Source organism: Mustelus asterias, chromosome 23 (assembly GCF_964213995.1).
Source record: "Mustelus asterias chromosome 23, sMusAst1.hap1.1, whole genome shotgun sequence".
Classification (NCBI taxonomy): Eukaryota; Metazoa; Chordata; class Chondrichthyes; order Carcharhiniformes; family Triakidae; genus Mustelus; species Mustelus asterias.
In genome coordinates this window covers 34,869,170-34,888,662 of record NC_135823.1, presented here as the reverse complement: position 1 = coordinate 34,888,662, position 19,493 = coordinate 34,869,170, and the positions used below count along the sequence as shown (strand labels likewise).

At 42.1% G+C, this 19,493-nt stretch overlaps 1 protein-coding gene across 4 annotated transcripts in view; it reads right to left on the bottom strand.

Annotated features, from left to right (window-relative positions):
* Window positions 1-9,276, bottom strand: part of mpripa (myosin phosphatase Rho interacting protein a) — a 206,182-nt gene extending 196,906 nt beyond the window's left edge. For all 4 annotated transcript variants that reach the window (XM_078240235.1, XM_078240236.1, XM_078240238.1 and 1 more), the window contains exon 1: window positions 8,672-9,276. In XM_078240235.1, the coding sequence (XP_078096361.1) occupies window positions 8,672-8,794 (123 nt within the window). In that variant the 5' untranslated portion in view covers window positions 8,795-9,276. The remainder of the gene's footprint in view (window positions 1-8,671) is intronic.
* Window positions 9,277-19,493: the final 10,217 nt, after the last annotated feature.

Here is a 19,493-nt window from a genome sequence, read left to right as displayed (position 1 = left end):
TCTTGGCAATTGTAGGAGGTTACAGAGACAGGGAGGAGCAAGGTTGTGAAGGAGCTCAAACTGGAGAATGGAAATGAGGTATTGGCAGACTAGAAGCCAATATGGCTCAGTGAAGATAGGGTGAGGATTGAGTTGGATTTAGTGCAGAGTAGGATATCGGCAGCAGAATTTTGAATTAGATAGTTTAGAGGGCTGAAAGATGGGAGATTGGGGATTCCTATGTAGATCCCTACATAACACTGAGTCTACAAATGTCAAAGGCATAGATGAGCAGTTAGACCTGGCTGGGTTAGAGTTGGCAATTTTAGAGGTGAAAGCAGCACAAGGTTGGAAGATCAACTCAGAGTTCAATAAGACACCAAAGCTGAAACCGGCATGGTTCAACCTGAAATAAGTCAGGAAGGTGAATTTAAATTACTGGCAAGAATAGAGTTTGTGGTGGGAACAAAAACAATGGTTTTTTTTGCCTTCCCAAAGCCTATCTGCAGGAAACTGTGACTCATCCAAGACTAGATGTTTTAAGTTAATTTATTAGTGTCACAAGTAGGCTTACTGCAATGAAGTTACTGTGAAAATCCCCTAGTCGCCACTCTGGCATCTGTTCAGGAACACTGAGGGAAATTTAGTATGGCCAATGCAGCCAACCAGCACGCCTTTCGGACTATGGGAGGAAACCGGAGTACCTGGAGGAAACCCATGCAGACATGGGGAGAACATGCAGACCCTGTACAGACAGCGACTCAAACTGGGAATTGAACCGAAGACCTTGGCACTGTGAGGCAGCAGTGCCACCGTACCTCCCTAAGCAGTTTGACAACACGGGTGGAGAAATAGTGAACAAGTAGTTGGTTGCGATTGCATACATGTGCAAGCTGAGATGAGGTTATATTCACATTCAAAGGTAATACTGGAGCAGTGGGCAATTTCAGCAGATGAAACGGAGACCCAATGCTGACTGGGCCTACAAATACATAAAGGGCAAAAGAGTAACTAGGGAGAGAGTAGGGCCTTTTAAGGATCAAAAGGTCATCTATGTGTGGATCCACAAGAGAGGGTGAGATCCTAAATGAATATTTCTCATCAGTATTCACTGTTGAGAAAGGCATGGATGTTAGGGAACTTGGGGAAATAAATAGTGATGGCTTGAGGAGTGCACATATTACAGAAGAGGTGGTGCTGGAAGTCTTAAAGCACATCAAGGTAGATAAGTCTCCAGGACCTGATGAAGTGTATCCCCGGACGTTGTGGGAGGCTAGGGAGGAAATTGCGGGTCCCCTCGCAGAGATATTTGTATCATCGACAGCCATAGCTGAGGTGCCTGAAAATTGGAGGGTGGCAAATGTCATGCCTTTGTTTAAAAAGGGCTGCAGGGAAAAGCCTGGGAGCCACAGGCCGGTGAGCATCATATCTGTAGTGGGTAAGTTGTTAGAAGGTATTCTGAAAGACAGGATCCACAGGCATTTAGAGAGGCAAGAACTGATAAGGGACAGGCAGCATGGCTTGTGAGTGGAAAATCGTCTCACAAATTTGATTTGAGTTTTTTGAAGGGGTAACCAAGAAAGTTGATGAGAGCAGTGCAGTTGATGTTGTCTACATGGACTTTAGCAAGGCCTTTGACAAGGTACCGCATGGTAGGTTGTTGCATAAAGTTAAATCTCACAGGATCCAAGGTAAGGTGGATACAAAATTGGCTGGATGACAGAAGACAGAGGGTGGTTGTAGAGGGTTGTTTTTCAAACTGAAGGCCTGTGACCAGCAGTGTGCCTCAGGGCTCGGTGCTGGGTCCATTGTTATTTGTTATTTATATTAATGATTTGGTTGAGAATTTAGGAGGCATGGTTAGTAAATTTGCAAATGACAACCAAGATTGGTAGCATAGTGGACAGTGAAGAAGGTTATCGAGGATTGCAACGGGATCTTGATCAATGGGCCAGTGGGCTGACGAATGGCAGATGGAGTATAATTTAGATAAATGCGAGGTGATGCATTTTGGTAGATTGAACCAGGGCAGGACTTGCTCAGTTAATGTTGGGGTTGGGGAGAGTTACAGTGCAGTTCTGGTCCCCACATTACAGGAAGGATGTGGAGGCTTTGGAGAGGGTGCAGAGGAGGTTTACCAGGATGTTGCCTGGTATGGAGGGGAGATCCTATGAGGAGAGGCTGAGGGATTTGGGATTGTTTTCGCTGGAAAGGCGGCGGCTAAGAGGGGATCTTATTGAAACATATAAGATGATTAGAGGTTTAGATAGGGTGGATAGTGATAGCCTTTTTCCTCTGATGGAGAAATCCAGCACGAGGGGGCATGGCTTTAAATTGAGGGGGGGTAGTTATAGAACCGATGTCAGGGGTAGGTTCTTTACCCAGAGGGTGGTGAGGGATTGGAATGCCCTGCCAGCATCAGTAGTAAATGCGCCTAGTTTGGGGGCATTTAAGAGATCCGTAGATAGGTTCATGGACGAAAAGAAATTGGTTTAGGTTGGAGGGTCACAGTTTTTTTTTAACTGGTCGGTGCAACATCGTGGGCCGAAGGGCCTGTTCTGCGCTGTAATGTTCTATGTTCTATGTTCTATAGAACAAAGAGATCTAAGGGTACAGGTTCATAGCTCCTTGAAAGTAGAGTCACAGGTGGACAGGTTCATAGCTCCTTGAAAGTAGAGTCACAGGTGGACAGGTTCATAGCTCCTTGAAAGTAGAGTCACAGGTGGACAGAGTGGTGAAGAAGGCATTCAGCATGCTTGAATTAATTGGTCAGAACATTGAATACAGGAGTTGGAAAGTCTTGTTGAAGTTGTACAAGACATTGGTACGGCCACAATTAGAATACTGTGTACAGTTCTGGTCACCCTATTATAGAAAGGATATTATTAAACGAGAAAAAGAGTGCAGAAAAGATTTACTAGGATGCTACCGGGACTTGATGGATTGAGTTATAAGTAGAGGTTGGATAGACTGGGACTTTTTTCTCTGGCGCATAGGAGCTGAGGGGTGATCTTATAGAGGTCTACAAAATAATGAGGGGCAAAGATCAGCTAGATAGTCAATATCTTTTCCCAAAGGTAGGGGAGTCTAAAACTAGAGGGCATAGGTTTAAGATGAGCGGCGAGAGATACAAAAGGGTCCACAGGGGCAATTTTTTCACAGAGGGTGGTGAGTGTCTGGAACAAGCTGCCAGAGGTAGCAGTAGAGGCAGGTACAATTTTGTCTTTTAAAAAGCGTTTAGACAGTTACATGGGTAAGATGGCTATAGAGGGATATGGGCCAAATGCAGGCAATTGGGACTAGCTTTGTCGTTAATGAAAAGGGAGCGGCATGGACAAGTTGGCCGAAGGGCCTGTTTCCATGCTGTAAACCTCTTTGGCTCTATGATGTGGTTCAGCAAGATCAGGTGATGGATGGCTAAACGAGTTCAAATCATAGAAAAGTAATGGCACAGAAGGAGTCCATTCAGTCCACCAAGTCTGAGTCAAAAAAAAAACTAGCCAGTCTTATCTCACTTTCCAGCTCTTGGTTCATAGATGGGAGCCATACTAGGGGGCAAGACTGGGATGGAAGACACTGACAGTTGAATTGGATAAAAGTCTGCTCAGTCAGTTGAATGCAAAGTCTATGAAGTTTCTGGGCAATCACAATCAAGTTCCTAATAGCTTTGGGCTTGCATCAGTAATATAATGATAATTTAGCAGTAGTTAGCAATTTTGCACATTGAGACTGGATGCCTGGAGTGATGTGCAAAACAGAGGGCCGAATTCTCCCATTCCACCCGCCACAGGAATCGTAGCAGGCGAGGAGCGGACCATGGATAAGTCCGTTTACCTCAGGCAGGATTTTCCAGTTTCGGGATGAGCGCGGCCGGAAAATCCTGCCCAGAGTCTTCTTCAAATGTTAAGGCTGAGGTATAGTATTGACTTGAGGCAGGTTAAGACTTACTTTGCAATTAATCTTGTTAATTTACCTGGGAGCATTTGATATTAACATCAGGTGCCCAAAAATGGGAATTTTGTTCCCATTGAAGGCTGGACCTGTACTCACTGGAGTTTAGAAGGTTGAGGGGAGATCTTATAGAGACATATAAGATAATGAAGGGGCTAGACAGGGTAGAAGCAGCGAGGTTATTTCCACTTACAATGGAAACAAGAACTAGGGGGCATAGCCTCAAAATACGGGGGAGTCAATTTAGAACAGAGTTGAGGAGGAACTTCTTCTCCCAGAGGGTAGTGAATCTTTGGAATTCTCTGCCCAATGAAGCAGTGGAGGCTACCTCGTTAAATGTGTTTAAGTCACAGATAGATAGATTTTTAACCATTAAGGGAATTAAGGGTTATGGGGAGCGGGCGGGTAAGTGGAACTGAACCCACTATCAGATCAGCCATGATCTTATTGAATGGCGGAGCAGGCTTGAGGGGCTAGATGGCCTACTCCTGTTCCTATTTCTTATGTTCTTATGTTCTTATTTCACAGCACCAATATCACTCACCTTAATGAGCAGTAAACTCACAAAAGGTGTATATTTATGAAATGGAATTATTCAAATTTCAAGTCTCACCAGTTCTGAAGCAGTTGTAAAAGGAGTTGTTGTAATATTGATCAAGGAGTCAACTACTGCAGGAGGAGGGTTGATATCTTAGAAGGTTCCTCAAATGAGGCTATGTGGCATTGTCACTTGACCAATAATCCAGAGACCCAGTGTAATGTTCTGGGGACTTGGGTTTGAATCCCACCATGGCAGATGGCAGAATTTGTATTCAATAAAAATATGGATGACCATGAAACATTATCAGTTGTAGCATACATGTGACTCCAGGCCTACAGCAATGTGGTTGATTCTTAAATGCCCTCTGCAATGGCCCAGCAAGCCAGTCAATTGTATCAAAACTGCTATAAAGTCCATGAAGAATGAAACCAGACCAACAACTCAGCCATCGACTTAGGCACTGGAAACTCAACCCTGCAAAGTCCTCCTTACTAATACCTGGAGGGTTTGTGCCATAGAGCCCAAATTAGTCATATTCATGGAATCATACCTTACTGACAACATTTCAGACTCCACCATCTCCTTGCCACAGTGGGATGGAGAGAGTTGTCCTGGAACATCAACAACATCAACTTGGGACCCCATGAAGTCTCATGGGACAGTGCAGCCCCGTTGTAACGCGATGGTTGGGGTCCATAAAGTGTTATCGCGAATGTTATCGGGGTTGCGCTAAATCACTAAAACGGAAAGAGCAAAAAAAAAAGGGTCCAATGATTCATCGCGTCATATCCGATTTCGCGCTAAATCAGGGCGCGTAAAATCGGGGTTCCACTGTAAAAGGTCAAACATGGGGAACCTCCTATTGATTACAACATACCGCATGCCTTCAGCTGAAGAATCAGTACTGCTCCATGTTGAACTTGTTGAAAAAACCACCGAGGGTCATAAGGGTGCACAATGTACTCAGGGTGGGAGACTTCAAAGTCCATCACCAAAAGTGGCTTGGAGCACCACTATTGACTGAACTGGCCCTATCTTAAAGGATTTGGCTGCTAGAGTGAGTCTGCAGCAGGTAGTGAGGGAAACAACATGAGGGGAAAACATACCTGACCTCATCCGCACCAATGGTCCTGCTGCAGATGAATTGGTCCATGACAGCATCAGTGGAACTGACCATCGCACAGTCCTTGTGGACACAAAGTCCCATTTCACATTGAGGATACCCTCCATCGTGTTGTGTGGCACTACAGCATGCTAAATTGGATGGATTTTGAACAGATCTGGCAACTCAATACTGGAAGAAGTTTAACAACACCAGGTTAAAGTCCAACAGGTTTATTTGCTACCAAATAAACCTGTTGGACTTTAACCTGGTGTTGTTAAACTTCTTACTGTGTTTACCCCAGTCCAACGCCGGCATCTCCACATCATAACTCAATACTGGACATCCATGAGGTGCCCTCGGCCATCAGCAGCAGAATTGCACTCAACCACAATCTGTAACCTCATGGCCCAGCATATTTACCACTCTACCATTACCACCAAGCCCAGGGATCAAAACTGGGTTCAATAAAGACTGCAGGAAGGCACATCAGGAGCAGCACCAGGTATACCTAAAAATGAGACAGCAACTCCAGTAGTGCACTGGAGTAGTCAGCCTTATTTTTGAGCTGAAGTCCTGAGTTGGACTTGAACCCACAACCTTCTGACTCAGAGGCGAGTATATCAACTACCAAGAGTGGTACCAATTGAGTCATGGCTGACTACCCTAAGGAAGGAAAATCATTAGCTCTACTTTCTCTAAATGGACTCTACTTTCCAATGCTGTTTGAGTGCAATGCTCACAATTTGCCTCCCATTAATATCAATGGATGCAATTTTTTTTCTCTCAGAGAGCCACAAGTCTCTGAATCATAGAATCCCTACAGTGCAGAAGAGACCATTTGGCCCATCGGATCTTCACCAACACTCTGACAGAGTACCTTACCTAGGTCATCTCCCTTGCCCTATCCCCGTAACAGCGCACATTTCCCATGGGTAATCCATCTAACCTATACAGTTTGGGGCACTAAAGGGCAACTTAGCACGGCCAATCCATCTAACTTGGACATCTTTGGATTGTGGGAGGAAACCGGAGCACCCAGAGGAAACCCACGCAGACAAGGAGAGAATGTGCAAACTCCAAACAGACTATCACCTAACTGAATTGAGCCCAGTCCCTGGAGCTGAGGCAGCAGTGCTAACCACTGTACCACTGTTCCTCAAAAGGCAGTGGAAACAGTCTTTGAATATTTTTAAGGTAGATATATTCTTGATTTTAAAAAAAGAGAATGAAAGGTTATTGGGAGTAGACAGGAATGTGAAGTTTAAGTTACAATCAGATCAGCCATGTCCTTATTAAATGGTGGGAGCAGGCTTGAGGGGCCTGCTCCATACATAAATTGCAGGCATGTTAACCATAATTTTCTGATGATGTTACATGCAAACCCCACTAGTGATACTGGCCTCAAATACCATCTGATGTTTAGGCCGATCCATGAAGAATAACCACTTGAGAGAGGTACCGGTATCCGTAGAATGGTAGCTCAGGGACAGGGCAAGGAGGGAAATCCAGTCTACATCAGTCAGGATGGGAAATAAATTCTGATATTATTCTGAAACAACCAAAAGTCATCTAACCAGCCCCCATATTATGTATAGAGTTTTACAATGATTATGATCTTTTGCAGTGTGTTTTTGTTTCAGGCTAGATCTTGCATTGAGAGACAAACAGCACATTGCAATAGAGCCATTTCATGGTGACATGCTGAATCGAAGCTTGAAGTTCAGACATAATCACTTACATTTACTGGAGTTTGAAGTGCAGTGAACTACTGGGATTATCAATGGAAATTCAAAATGAAATAGATTACCAAGATAATCACTGGAATCCTTGGGGTATAGCCAAACTTCTACTCTGAATCCTTTAACTTACTCAAAAAGTTCATAGTAAAACAATAATTCTGCTCATCTTTTTTTAAACTACAAGTGCTTTAAAGTTGAAATAAAAACAGAAGATGGTGAAACAGAATAAGCTACCTACTAGCGAGTTTTCATTAGAACTGCCTTTCCCTTCTGATAATGACAAGAGTTTTTATTTCATTTTCCTGGTTTTTAAAAAAATCTTTACTATCCAGTTAGCTTTCAGAGACTTGGCATAAAGTGCCTTCACATGCTGGGTGATGTACAAGGCTTTAAATTCACTGCTAGAGACGGAGAGACCTCCTATGGATAAATCCCTAGACAGAAATCTATTTACCTCCCTCCACAGCAGCTAAATGTGACCTTGACCTTGTGCTATTTCAATGATATAAATCAAAGTAAGTACAGGGCCGAGATCTAATTATACAGATTACCTATCGGACTTTTGAGGTCTGGGATTACACGAAGCAATTCCCACAATAAATAAAACGATTATGTAAACACAGCATTATAGAGGCTGATGACATCAAATTACATGGTCTCAGGAGACAATCTATTTAACTTTTCAAGGAGGGGGAGGAAGAAAACTCGAGTCTTGTATCCGGCATGATCCCTAAGCCGCTGCTTTATTCCTGCATTTTGTAAACAAGGGACTGAAATGGCCCGTCGGTCACGCAAATCACCGCACCAAAGGGCAGTACTCCAACCTCAACTGGACAATAAGTGGGAGAAAGGTGCGATTATATCGCTGTACTGAGATCGAACATTGAAGAGTATTTTCTCCCTCCAATCTACAAACATCTAGGTAGAACGTGCTGAGCCGAGTGCTTGCGAGGGAAGTTAGGGGGATGTGAATGCATACAAATATTGAATTGAGTGGCCTATGCACAATCCACTCTGCAGCCTAGCAAAGTGTAAACACGATGGGCGCCGCTGATTTGTAATAGTTATTTACATAAAAGTCAAATTATCTCTTGCATCAAATAAGGCCAGACAGAGGCTTACAAAAGACAATTTGGAAATGAGTGAGTAATGTTACAGAAATAAGCATGTCCTTGATATATAATAAACTCAGACTCCGTGCCTCCATGCATTAATTCTATACAATTGCAGACGTTAGTGTTTAATGGTTTGAGCTTAAATCATTAAAACGTAAATCGAGACAAAATAAGAGCATACGCGGCCAATCCGTTTACAAACATACTGGGGAAGAGTTCGGGAGGCTTTTTTTTTGCTCACCTGGTACAAATCTTGATCGGAGGTTAGATGCGATTCCCGGGATTTGAAACAGTTCTGACACTTGCTCTGATTGAAGATGTTCGCCTGGAATTTTCTACAAGCCGCGTTTTCTTTGGCAGACATGGTCCCGAGGAACAGTAAAACAAGCCCCGAGTTTGAGAACTCCCATGGAATATTGGGACAGACCTTGAGAGACTGCAAGGAGCCGGGACTCCCTCTCCCCTTCAGCCGCTCAATAAAGTTCCTCTAAACAGCGGAATCCTCGTACCGAACCAAAAAACGGGCACTGGTTGCATCCCCCCCCGGGAAAACGTCGAAGGACAATCCTGGAGTCAACAGGGATTTCACAGCCCGATTCCCGGCCACATAGCGCTGGAGCTGACCGGGACAAGCGTCTGCTCGGGGTTGAGAGTTAGCAGTCTGGTTGATATCTTAGCCTCACTCACAGTCGTACACACACACCGTCTGGCTGCTCCCTTCCCTGAGTTGTAACTTCAATGACTCCAACACTCTCAGCTGCGGCTTGCTATCCTGCGCTCTAACTCCAGTGAAGCGCCGGAGCCAAAACTCACAAACACAACCCAGCTCCGCAATCTTCAACGCCTGCGCATTTCCACGTATACGTCATCCACAAGCCACCTTTCCCGTACAACTCTCTGGGTGGGTGAAAGACAACTACTCTACCCCTTAACCTCCAACCCAAAACAACAGTGATTGAGAACCGATAGAAACTGTTCACATCCAGTTCGACAGGTTTATTTGGTAGCAAATACCATTAGCTTTGGTAATACGAAAGCTAATGGTATTTGCTACCAAATAAACCTGTTGGACTTTAACCTGGCGTTGTTAAAACTCTTACTGTGTTCACCCCAGTCCAACGCCGGCATCTCCACATCATCACATCCAGTTCCACAGAGGGCATCAAACAAAGCCAACAACCTCTCCAATCCCCCCAAAACAGTGAGACTGGACAGCTCCGTTTTACTACACTCTGCAGTTCATTTTCAGGATAAGGTATAAGGCTCTAAACAATTGAAGTTCACTTGAGAACGTTTGTCTTGGGATTTCCAAGGACAAGGTTGACAATTGAGCACACTTTTCTCACCCTCTGTAGAAACGTACGATGCTCCAATCCAACTGTCCTTTGAACCATTCCAGATTTTGAATTCCCACTATGCTACCCAGAAAGTATTCTAAGCAATGATCACTTTTTTTACGTTTACTGAACATCAACCTGAACTTGTATTTTACAATATATACATTTTTCTACCTCACACATTTGAGGTTTAACTTAAAGCAGTGCAAAATTGAACATTTCTATTCTACATGGCATCTTGTACACTTGCATATCTTCTCATTTGCCTCCCTTTAAGGACGAGGAAATCATTTCTAGCTTCTTCTAACAGCATAGCTTGGAGAAAAAATATCAACCTACAGTTCCCCTGGGGACAATTGAATGTGGCACCCGAGCCAATATATAAATTCACGTATGCTGTGACGCTATTGTGCCTTTAAGAAATGTATTTGAGTTCTGTTCTTGTTCCAGGAACTGTTATAGTTCTATGCACTCAGAGCCATTCTGTCTATAACTGGCATCCTGTATTATTGCTGCTGCAACAGCATATTTGCTTAATCTGAACTAATGCTCTTCTTGGTGTTCCCTTTGGGATTTTGCAGAGTGGGGTTTAATTGTGATGATTGACAGGTATGGTCATATGACTGGGTACAACTAGGCTTACACATAATATTCAAGCTGAAATGCTGTTTTTGAGTTGAGAGACAGCAGTGTCCCTTTTGTCCCCTCTCTGAAGTCTAGAAGCTGCCAGAGACTAGGTTTACTTCTCTGAAGTTTTGCTGTTTTGAGGATATATCCTTCTCTGTCCAGAAGTGTTGAAAAGTTGGAAATCTAGCATCACATAAGCATCTTTGGTTTCTGTGCTAACTGGTTCGACTGAAAGGATGTCTATTGGGGATATTGCTGAATTGGAACAATATAGATAGCTAGCTCTTAGGAGTTATATTTTGTCATGTTTAAGTCTTTTAATTGGTTAAAGTTATGCTAATTATTTTTGTTATATTCCAACTGTGTTCTTAAATAAAGTTTATTTTGATAAAAGCTTCCTAGTGGGTCAACTGAATCATCTCTGGAGCAAAACATGTTATGCTCACCCTAATGCCAAAATCAAATGTGAAAGTTAGGGTCGATGCTAACTTCATAAATATTTTGGAGTTTCTGGTCGGGTCCTTAACAATGTGTAGTATATTGTGAAAGGATTTGCTTTCTTGTTCATCCAGTGAGTAAATGATATATAGGCCAGCTTTCTCATGCATCTCATATGTTTGTCTTTTATTGGACTGAGGTAACAAAGACTGTGCAAAGAATGTTGTAAATCTGGAGATGTGCTTGATGCCCAGGGCCCCAAGAATTATAAATCCTTCTAGCACCTCTTTCAGAGCCTTGAATTTTTTCTTCAATTTCTATGATAAGGACGGGGCATGTTATTCAAAGTGTGAGCTGTACAGTTTCAGTCTGCTGGTCTCAGACTTGTACTTCATGAACAGGGGCACAGTACAAATTTAAAGGAGCCATGGTAAGTTTGTACAAAACACTGGTTAGGCCAGTTAGAGTACTACGTGCAGTTTTTGCCACCCCTTTATAAAAAGGACACAAACACCATTGAGAGCATCAGTATTGATTCACCAAAAGGATTTTAGGGAAGGAAAACGGTAGGTACAGGAAGAGTTGAGATACTTTGCTAGAACTATTTCAATTGGGACTGAAGGTATTAAAAGGAAATTTAAGGGTTTTGATATTACAAATAATTTTAATCAAGTAAAAATGGGGCTATTTCATCTTATATTTAGTATTAATGTACAAAATAATTTATTTTGTTCCAAAAGTTTTTTTTTAAAGTCATGTTTGCCCGATCTGGTGACTCACTCAGCTTAACCACTCTCAAATCAAAGTCCAGTTAGTTTAATTAACTTTGCAGTCAAATCTATGTTGCTAAATAAAACTTCAATCCTCACAGTGCCTCTTTTACATCAGCATGCACATAACACAACCATCACTGGGATCTCCTACTTGGGCCAAATTTGCTCTCTTACCTGGACTCATCAGGATCATACTCTCGTGGTGCCCCCTTAATGTCAAAGTAATGCATAAATCTATATCAGGAACAGGCGGATTAGTTGAATGTTTTGGGCAAAAGTATTTGGAAGACCTTGCTGTACATGCTAAACCTTAGATCCTTGTATCAAGCAAGCTGCTCCAGGCAGTCACTGATATAGCCGTGATCATGTTTTATGTCACCAATTTAGAGATACATAGAATGTTTGGTGAAAGATGTGAGAGAAAAGACTACAGTGGGTGACCATTACCACAGCAAATTGGTAACCGCTTGGAGTGGTATATTTCTTCTCAGGATTTGGGCACCGACGAGGCTGCACTTATTCCTCATTCCTAGATACATACGCATTTGGTATCCACAGTGATGAGGTGAAAATTTCTTCTAGATGCTGCTTTATCCTGCGCCTTCGACTCCTCGCCAAAAAAGCGCCAAATCCGATGCATGCGCATATCGCCGCAGCTCAGTGTCAGTCGTGCGCAGACGACGTGTAGCTGCGAGGAACGTTCGAGGACCGTTAAAAATAATCGCGCGAGGGTCGAAAATAGTGAGCGGTGAGCACATTCAAAACCGATCAACTGAAAAGGAACAATGTAGAAACTCAGAGAGCAAGGAGAAGATAGTACTTTGAGTAATAACGATAAGGAGCTTTGTGTGCAGATACCGTGGTAATTTGGTGTTCATGGAAATTTATACTAGATAATGATACCAACTGTACAATCTAACAATCTAGCAAAGGGTCTGGAAGTGCAGAGGAGCAGGAGAGAGAGATCATGATGACTTTCCCTGGAAGAGTTGGGATTAGATCATAGAACAGATCACAGAATCTACAGTGCAGAGGGAGGCCATTCGGTCCGTCGAACCTTCACCAACAATAATCATGCCCAGGCCCTATCCCCGTCAGCCCATTTAGCCTGTTAGTTCCCCTGACACTAAGGGGCAATTTAGCATGGCCAATCAACCTAACCGGCACATCTTTGGACTGTGGGAGGAAAGCAGAGCACCTGGAGGAAACCCACGCAAACACAGAGAATATGCAAACTCCACACAGACAGTCACCTGAGGCTGGAATCAAACCCAGGTCCCTGGCGTTGTGAGGCAGCAGTGCTAACCACCGTGTTGCTGTGACTCTTTGGGCTTTGCATATGCATTCTCAGTGCGAATTTCAGCCTTTTGTCCTCTTTGTGAAGAAACTTTCTCCTGTGGTTGTTGTATTCGTGGCTGGCTCAGGCCTTGGTGTCTGTTCTATGGTAAAAACCAGTGGACCGGAAATGTTTTGTGAAGCAAGTCCTTTTTGAATGTCATAGATTTCAAGCTATGGACACCTTCTGCCTGCAGAATTTCCACGGGTTGTGATATACTTCAACATGACATTTAAATCATTGCGGGATGCATGAAATACCTGAATGTATTCAAGGAGAGAGAGTACTAAAGGCTGCTGTTAATCCTCACCACGGAGCTGCTGTTTACACTGCCGTTGCAATGGAACCCTGTTATGACCATCCATTTCATAAGAGAGCACCAATGAAGGACAGTCTGAACCTTCCTGCTTGCATGTCACCCTGGCAGAACAACCTTTTTGTGAGATCCAGGTTGGTTTTCTTAACCCAGCAACAATTTGAACAATTTTGTGTACGTGATGGATAACCAAAGTCTGAGGCTAGCACAAACAACTGAACTGTTAAGTGTTACACAGTTTTAATGGGCCTAGTGATTGCCTCCATTAATTTTCATCACGTAAAGGTGCTACACAATGTGCACCAACCTTGGAGTACCTTATCAAGGTCAAAGCTGACCTATTGTTTTTACAGGAGTGTGGAATACCTTAACATCGACAGGCAGTTGCCGCAATGATGGTCCCATGGGCCACTGATCTGGTTGGGTGAAATGATTTCCATTCCTCTGGCCTGGATATTCTGCTGTGGGGAGACAACTTTACCATCTCCAAAGTTGAGCAGTGGTAGGCAGGTGACTTCTTGGAACAGACAAAATGTATAGAAATGCTCCACTGCATTTAATCAATATAAATGCCCCAGCTCTAAACAGTGAATTGCTGATCTTTCTCCAGCAGCTCACACAGCTGCTTGAGATTTTCAGGTAGTCATTCCAGTTGATTTAAACTTTCATCGATAAGCCTAAAGTCTGTCCACAAGACTGAAATGTGATGGAATACCCTGCACTTGCTTGGATGAGTGCAGCTCCAAAAGCACTCAAGAAGCTTGACGCCATCAAGGACAAAGCAGCCCGCTTAATTGATACCCCTTCAACAAACATTCAACCTCTCCACCACCAATGTACAGTGGCAGCAGGGCGTACCATCTACAAGATGCATTGCACAAACTCACCAAGATATCTAAGGCAGCATCTTCCAAAACCTACCACTGCTACCATCAAGAAGGACAAGAGCATCAGATACCTGGGGACACCACCACTTGGAGGTTCATTCACCATCCTGACATGGAGATATATTGCCTTTCCTTCACTGTCAAAATCCTGGAACTCCCTCCCTAACGGCACTATGGATGTACCTAAATCTCAGGTTCTGCAGTGGTTCAAGAAGGCAGCTCACCATCAGCCAGCAATGCCCACACTCAGTAAATTAATTTTAAAAAGGTATTTTTGTGACTTTTGTGGATGACTGTTTCCTTTGGGATTCTGCAGGATTCAGCACAAAATCCCTTGCTTTTTTACTATGTATCAATGATGCTCCTGCTCTGCCCAAGACCGCAAGGAACTATAAAAGATCATGAATGTAGCCCAATCCATCACACAAACCAGCCTTCTATCCATTGTCTCTGTCTACACTTCCCGCTGCCTTGGCAAAGCAGCCAGCATAATTAAGGACCCCACACACCCCGGACATTCTCTCTTCCACCTCCTTCCATCGGGAAAAAGATACAAGGGGCGGCACGGTAGCACAGTGATTAGCACTGCTGCTTCACAGCTCCAGGGTCCCGGGTTCGATTCCCGGCTCGGGTCACTGTCTGTGTGGAGTTTGCACATTCTCCTCGTGTCTGCGTGGGTTTCCTGCGGGTGCTCCGGTTTCCTCCCACAGTCCAAAGATGTGCGGGTTAGGTTGATTGGCCATGTTAAATTGCCCCTTAGTGTCCTGGGATGCGTAGGTTAGAGGGATTAGCCGGTAAAATATGTAGGGGTAGGGCCTGGGTGGGATTGTGGTCGGTGCAGACTCGATGGGCCGAATGGCCTCCTTCTGCACTGTAGGGTTTCTTCTATGACTTTCAAAAGTCTGAGGTCACGTACCAACTGACTCGAGAACAGTTTCTTCCCTGCTGCTGTCAGACTTTTGAATGGACTTATCTTGCATTAAGTTGATCTTTCTCTACACCCGAGCTATGACTGTAACACTACAATCTGCACTCTCTCGTTTCCTTCTCTATGAACAGTATGCCTTGTCTATATAGCGTGCAAGAAACAATATTTTTCACTATGTTAATACATGTGACAATAATAAGTCAAATCAAATATAGACTTAAATGTAGGGGGCATGATTAAATAAGAGCTTTGCAGATGGTACAGAAATTGGTCATTTCATTGATGGTGAAATGGAAAGCAAAAAATATACCAGTGGACTGGTCAGGTGTGTAGAAAAGTGGTAAATGGAATTCAATCCCAAAAAAATTGAAGTAACAGGGCTAACAAGCATCAGAATATACAATTAATAGAGGATACTTAGAAGTGTAAAGGAATTGGTTCTTTCCGGAAGTTTAGGGGGTTTTAGTTAAGTCGGGCAGCATGGTCAGTGCAGGCTTGGAGGGCTGAAGGGCCTGTTCCTGTGCTGTAATTTTCTTTGTTCTTTGAAACACCACCGCCTGGAGGTTCCCCTCCAAGTCACTCACCATCCTGGCTTGGAACCAGTCTGGAAGAGATGTCCTTCAGGGAGCTTCTCATAAGGTTTAGAACTAGTTATCCATACCTACCAGAGTTATAATTCTCCATTAAAATAACATGAACAATGAAATGTGGAGAGATTGCTGCAAATATATTTATGATCAATATGAACTGCATCCTTCTCAATTACCTGTGGCTATCAACAAGGGGAATTAAAAATTGTGACTCTTCTCTACCCTCAGAAATGTTAAATAGTGACTCTTAAGCATTGCGGTGGGATTTTCTGGCCACGCTCGCTCCAAAACCGGAAAATCCTGCCTGAGTCAACGGACCTTTTCATGGTCCCTCACTCCCTCTCCCACCCCGCTACGATTCCCATGGCAGGCGAGACAGGAAAATTGCCCCCTTAGTCTACAATTTTTATGAGGACACAACTCCATTCATATCATCTCTTCCTAAAATTTAATTCGAGCAGTTTACTGGCTCAATTTATTCCTACCACAGATTGGTTCTGTTATGAGGAGTGATAAAACATGACAAGAACTGAAGAATTTTTTGAGCCACATTAAAAGTATAATTAGTTTTCCAGCTATTAAAAGGCATTTAGTAAATTCAGTTAAATTTTTACTGAGCAAATAACTTCATGTTCCAGGAAAATACTTGAACTCAGATGCATAACAGTGACATTTCAAATTAATGATTTACACCATTTCCTTTGAAGCAAGTTGCAAAACAGTTTGCAGAAAAACAATCTGTATAACTCAGGTTCAAAGTTCCAACTGATATATTCCAGCATTATGGGTGTTGCATTTTGTTAACACATGGAATTTGTGAAAAACTTGTAGGTGTTTACTGCAAATATAATAAATTTACACAGATAACACAAGTTAGAGTATGTTACAAGTCTGGGAGAGTTAATCCAGCTAGTTTATCAGACATTGTATTACATTCTAATGAGCCATTTATAACATAGTACAGGGTGGATTTGTGGGGCATTTATTTGTTTTTGGACAAATTGGGTTACTTTTTTTCAGAAGCTATTTTAGCAGTCATTCCCAAATAGCCTACTCCTAAATTCATATCACTTGTTTTGAAATTAAATATTTATCCATGATCTGACTTACAATATTTACAGTTTATCTCACACCAGGCTAAAGGAAGATATCATCAATTGTAAATGCCATCCACTATAATATCTCAATCTTCCTAGTAAAACCAAGAAGTATTAAAATAATATGACACCAATCAGTTACTTATTAATGTTACATAACAGATGCATTCTCTGTTTATTGTTAACGCTTACAGTATTCCCATATGTAATGGGATTCCTATGTTTCATAAAATGATTGGACAATTAATGATGTAGAAATCTTTCCTTTTATTGCTTTTGGGTGAAATGTTAAGCCAACGCCCTGTCTACCCTCTCTCAGATGGACACAAAATATCCCATGACAGTATTTTGGAGGTTCAAGTTATTTCCTGGGTCCTGGGCAATACTTATTCAAAAAAAATTAAAGTATGATCATTATCATGTTGCATTTTGTGGGAACTTGCAATGTGCAAATTGGCTGCTGCGTTTTGCACATGAAACTGTGATTATACTTCAAAAGTACCTCATTGGCTGTAAATTACTTTGGGATGTCCTGAGGTACGTTATAAATGCAAGTCTTTCTTATTTTTTTATCGATGGGTTGGAGACAGTTTGCTGTGGGATGATTACCAGTCCCTTCCGTATTACTTGATTCAGTTTGGTTTGTGCTTTGTGCATTACAGAACATACATGGAAACAAATTGAGTTCTCTCAATTTGTAAGAAGATCATTGGTCAAGTTGTAAAAAATGTAGTAGTACAAGATGCAGAAAAGGGGAGCGGCATTCAAAAGTAATTTCTTATTCCTGGATGATTTATGTCCTACCATCATTGTACAGTGCAACATAAACAAGCAGCAGATAGAGGAAGAAATGTGGGTATAGGAATTTTTGATGAATCATTAATGGGCTGTACTTGGCAATATTTCTGAGCTGTATGAAAAAGACTGATCATTGTCGACCAATTGAATCAGGAGATTAATTGTTGACTCAATGTTCTGTGGTAAATATTAGTTAAGTAACATAGTGGGCCCTATTTTACCATTTTGATTCTAAGTACTGGGCGGACTTGAAACTGGGAGTGTTTCATGAGTATGTACAGTAGAGTGCAAAATTCTGAGCTGCAGCCTTTTTCTGAAGTAGAGACCATGAAGTTTATAAATGGGAATTGGATCATCGCTTAAAAAAAGAAAATTAAAGGCTACAAAGAGAAAGCAAGGAAGTGAGATTAAACTATGTAGCTCATAGAAAAACTCTGGCACACACTTGGCAGATGAAGTGGCCTGTTCCTTTATGTCATCTGCTCTGATTCCATAATATAGTTTTCTTTAGAATATTTATTTTCAGTAATTGTTCTTCCATATCATCTTCAGCTACCTCCACTATTCAACTTTCATTGCCTTTTGTAAAATCTGAAGCAAAATTCTTATTTAACTTCCTTGCCATTCTGACACTCTCAAGTGCATTGTGCTTTCTTCATCTAAATGATCCCACCCTGTTTAGCTACCACTGAAATATACTTTAGTATGCTCTTTGATTAGAGAATATGTTTATACTTGCTGTAATTAAAATCAATAGCAATTTATAGTATCTTATAAGCAGATCCAACAAGCTGTTGCACCATATGAAACTACATTCAGCAGCCACTGAACAGAGGTTTAGAGAGATTTCAGAGAGTGAAATCTAAATGACTGAAGGCATGGCTTCCAATAATCAGGCAAATGGGAGATACACAGAAAACAGTAAAGGGAGATCTGTGCAGCTGGAGAACATTACAGAAATAAGAAAATACAATGAGAGATTTAGAGAGACAATTGATAGTGCAAAAAAGAAGGCATTACCTTGTTCTTCAGAATTATCCTGGAGTAGTGAGCAATTTGGATAGAGAAAAGCGATGGTAAAGCAAAGTCAAATGGGTTAATTTTAAGGAATGAACAGAGTTTAACAAATTGGGGAGGAAAGGTTAAGAAAACCTCAGTTGTCGCAAACAAACCAAGGTCTAAAAACAGACTAAACAGTCATGATTGAATTGATTTACAAGACAATGCAAACAAGTTTTCTTTTAAAGTTGTACAAATCCTGTAAGGGAAAAGGTGAAGGAAATCACTGGAAAGAATACCCAGGAGCCTACAAACATGTTTTATTAAAAAGCAGTTAAATGCGAAAGAGGTTGCCATTAGTGAGCATAGATGTAAGAATTAAACATGAAATTCTGACAACAGTAACTGATATTTCCAGTCTAATCTTTAGAAAAATGTAGGCTGTTTAGGAAAAGCCAGCACAGATTTCTGAAGGGAAAATCCTGTTTAACTAACTTGCTCGAGTTTTTTTGTGTTTTGAGGAGGTAACAGAAAAGATCAATGAGGCTAATGCTGTTGATGTTGTGTACATGGACTTTTGAAAGGCATTCAATACAGTACCACACAACGGACTGGTGAGAAAAGTTATAGCCCATGGAATAAAAGAGATGGTAGCACTGTGGACACAACATTGGCTGAAAATAGGCAGCAGAGAGTAACAATCAATGGATAGTTTTCAAACTGGATTTAAGATTGTAGTGGCGTCCCCCGAGATTCAGTATTGGGACCCTTGCTTTTCCTGATATATATTAATAATCTAGATAAGGCTTTTTCAAAGTATGGGTCGTGACCCGCAGGTGGGTCGCAGGATGTTGAAAAGGGGTTGCCGGGTAAATTCTCGCTGCCCTATAAACTGATCCTGTTCAAGTAAACCACAGGATATTCTGTGATCCTGTTA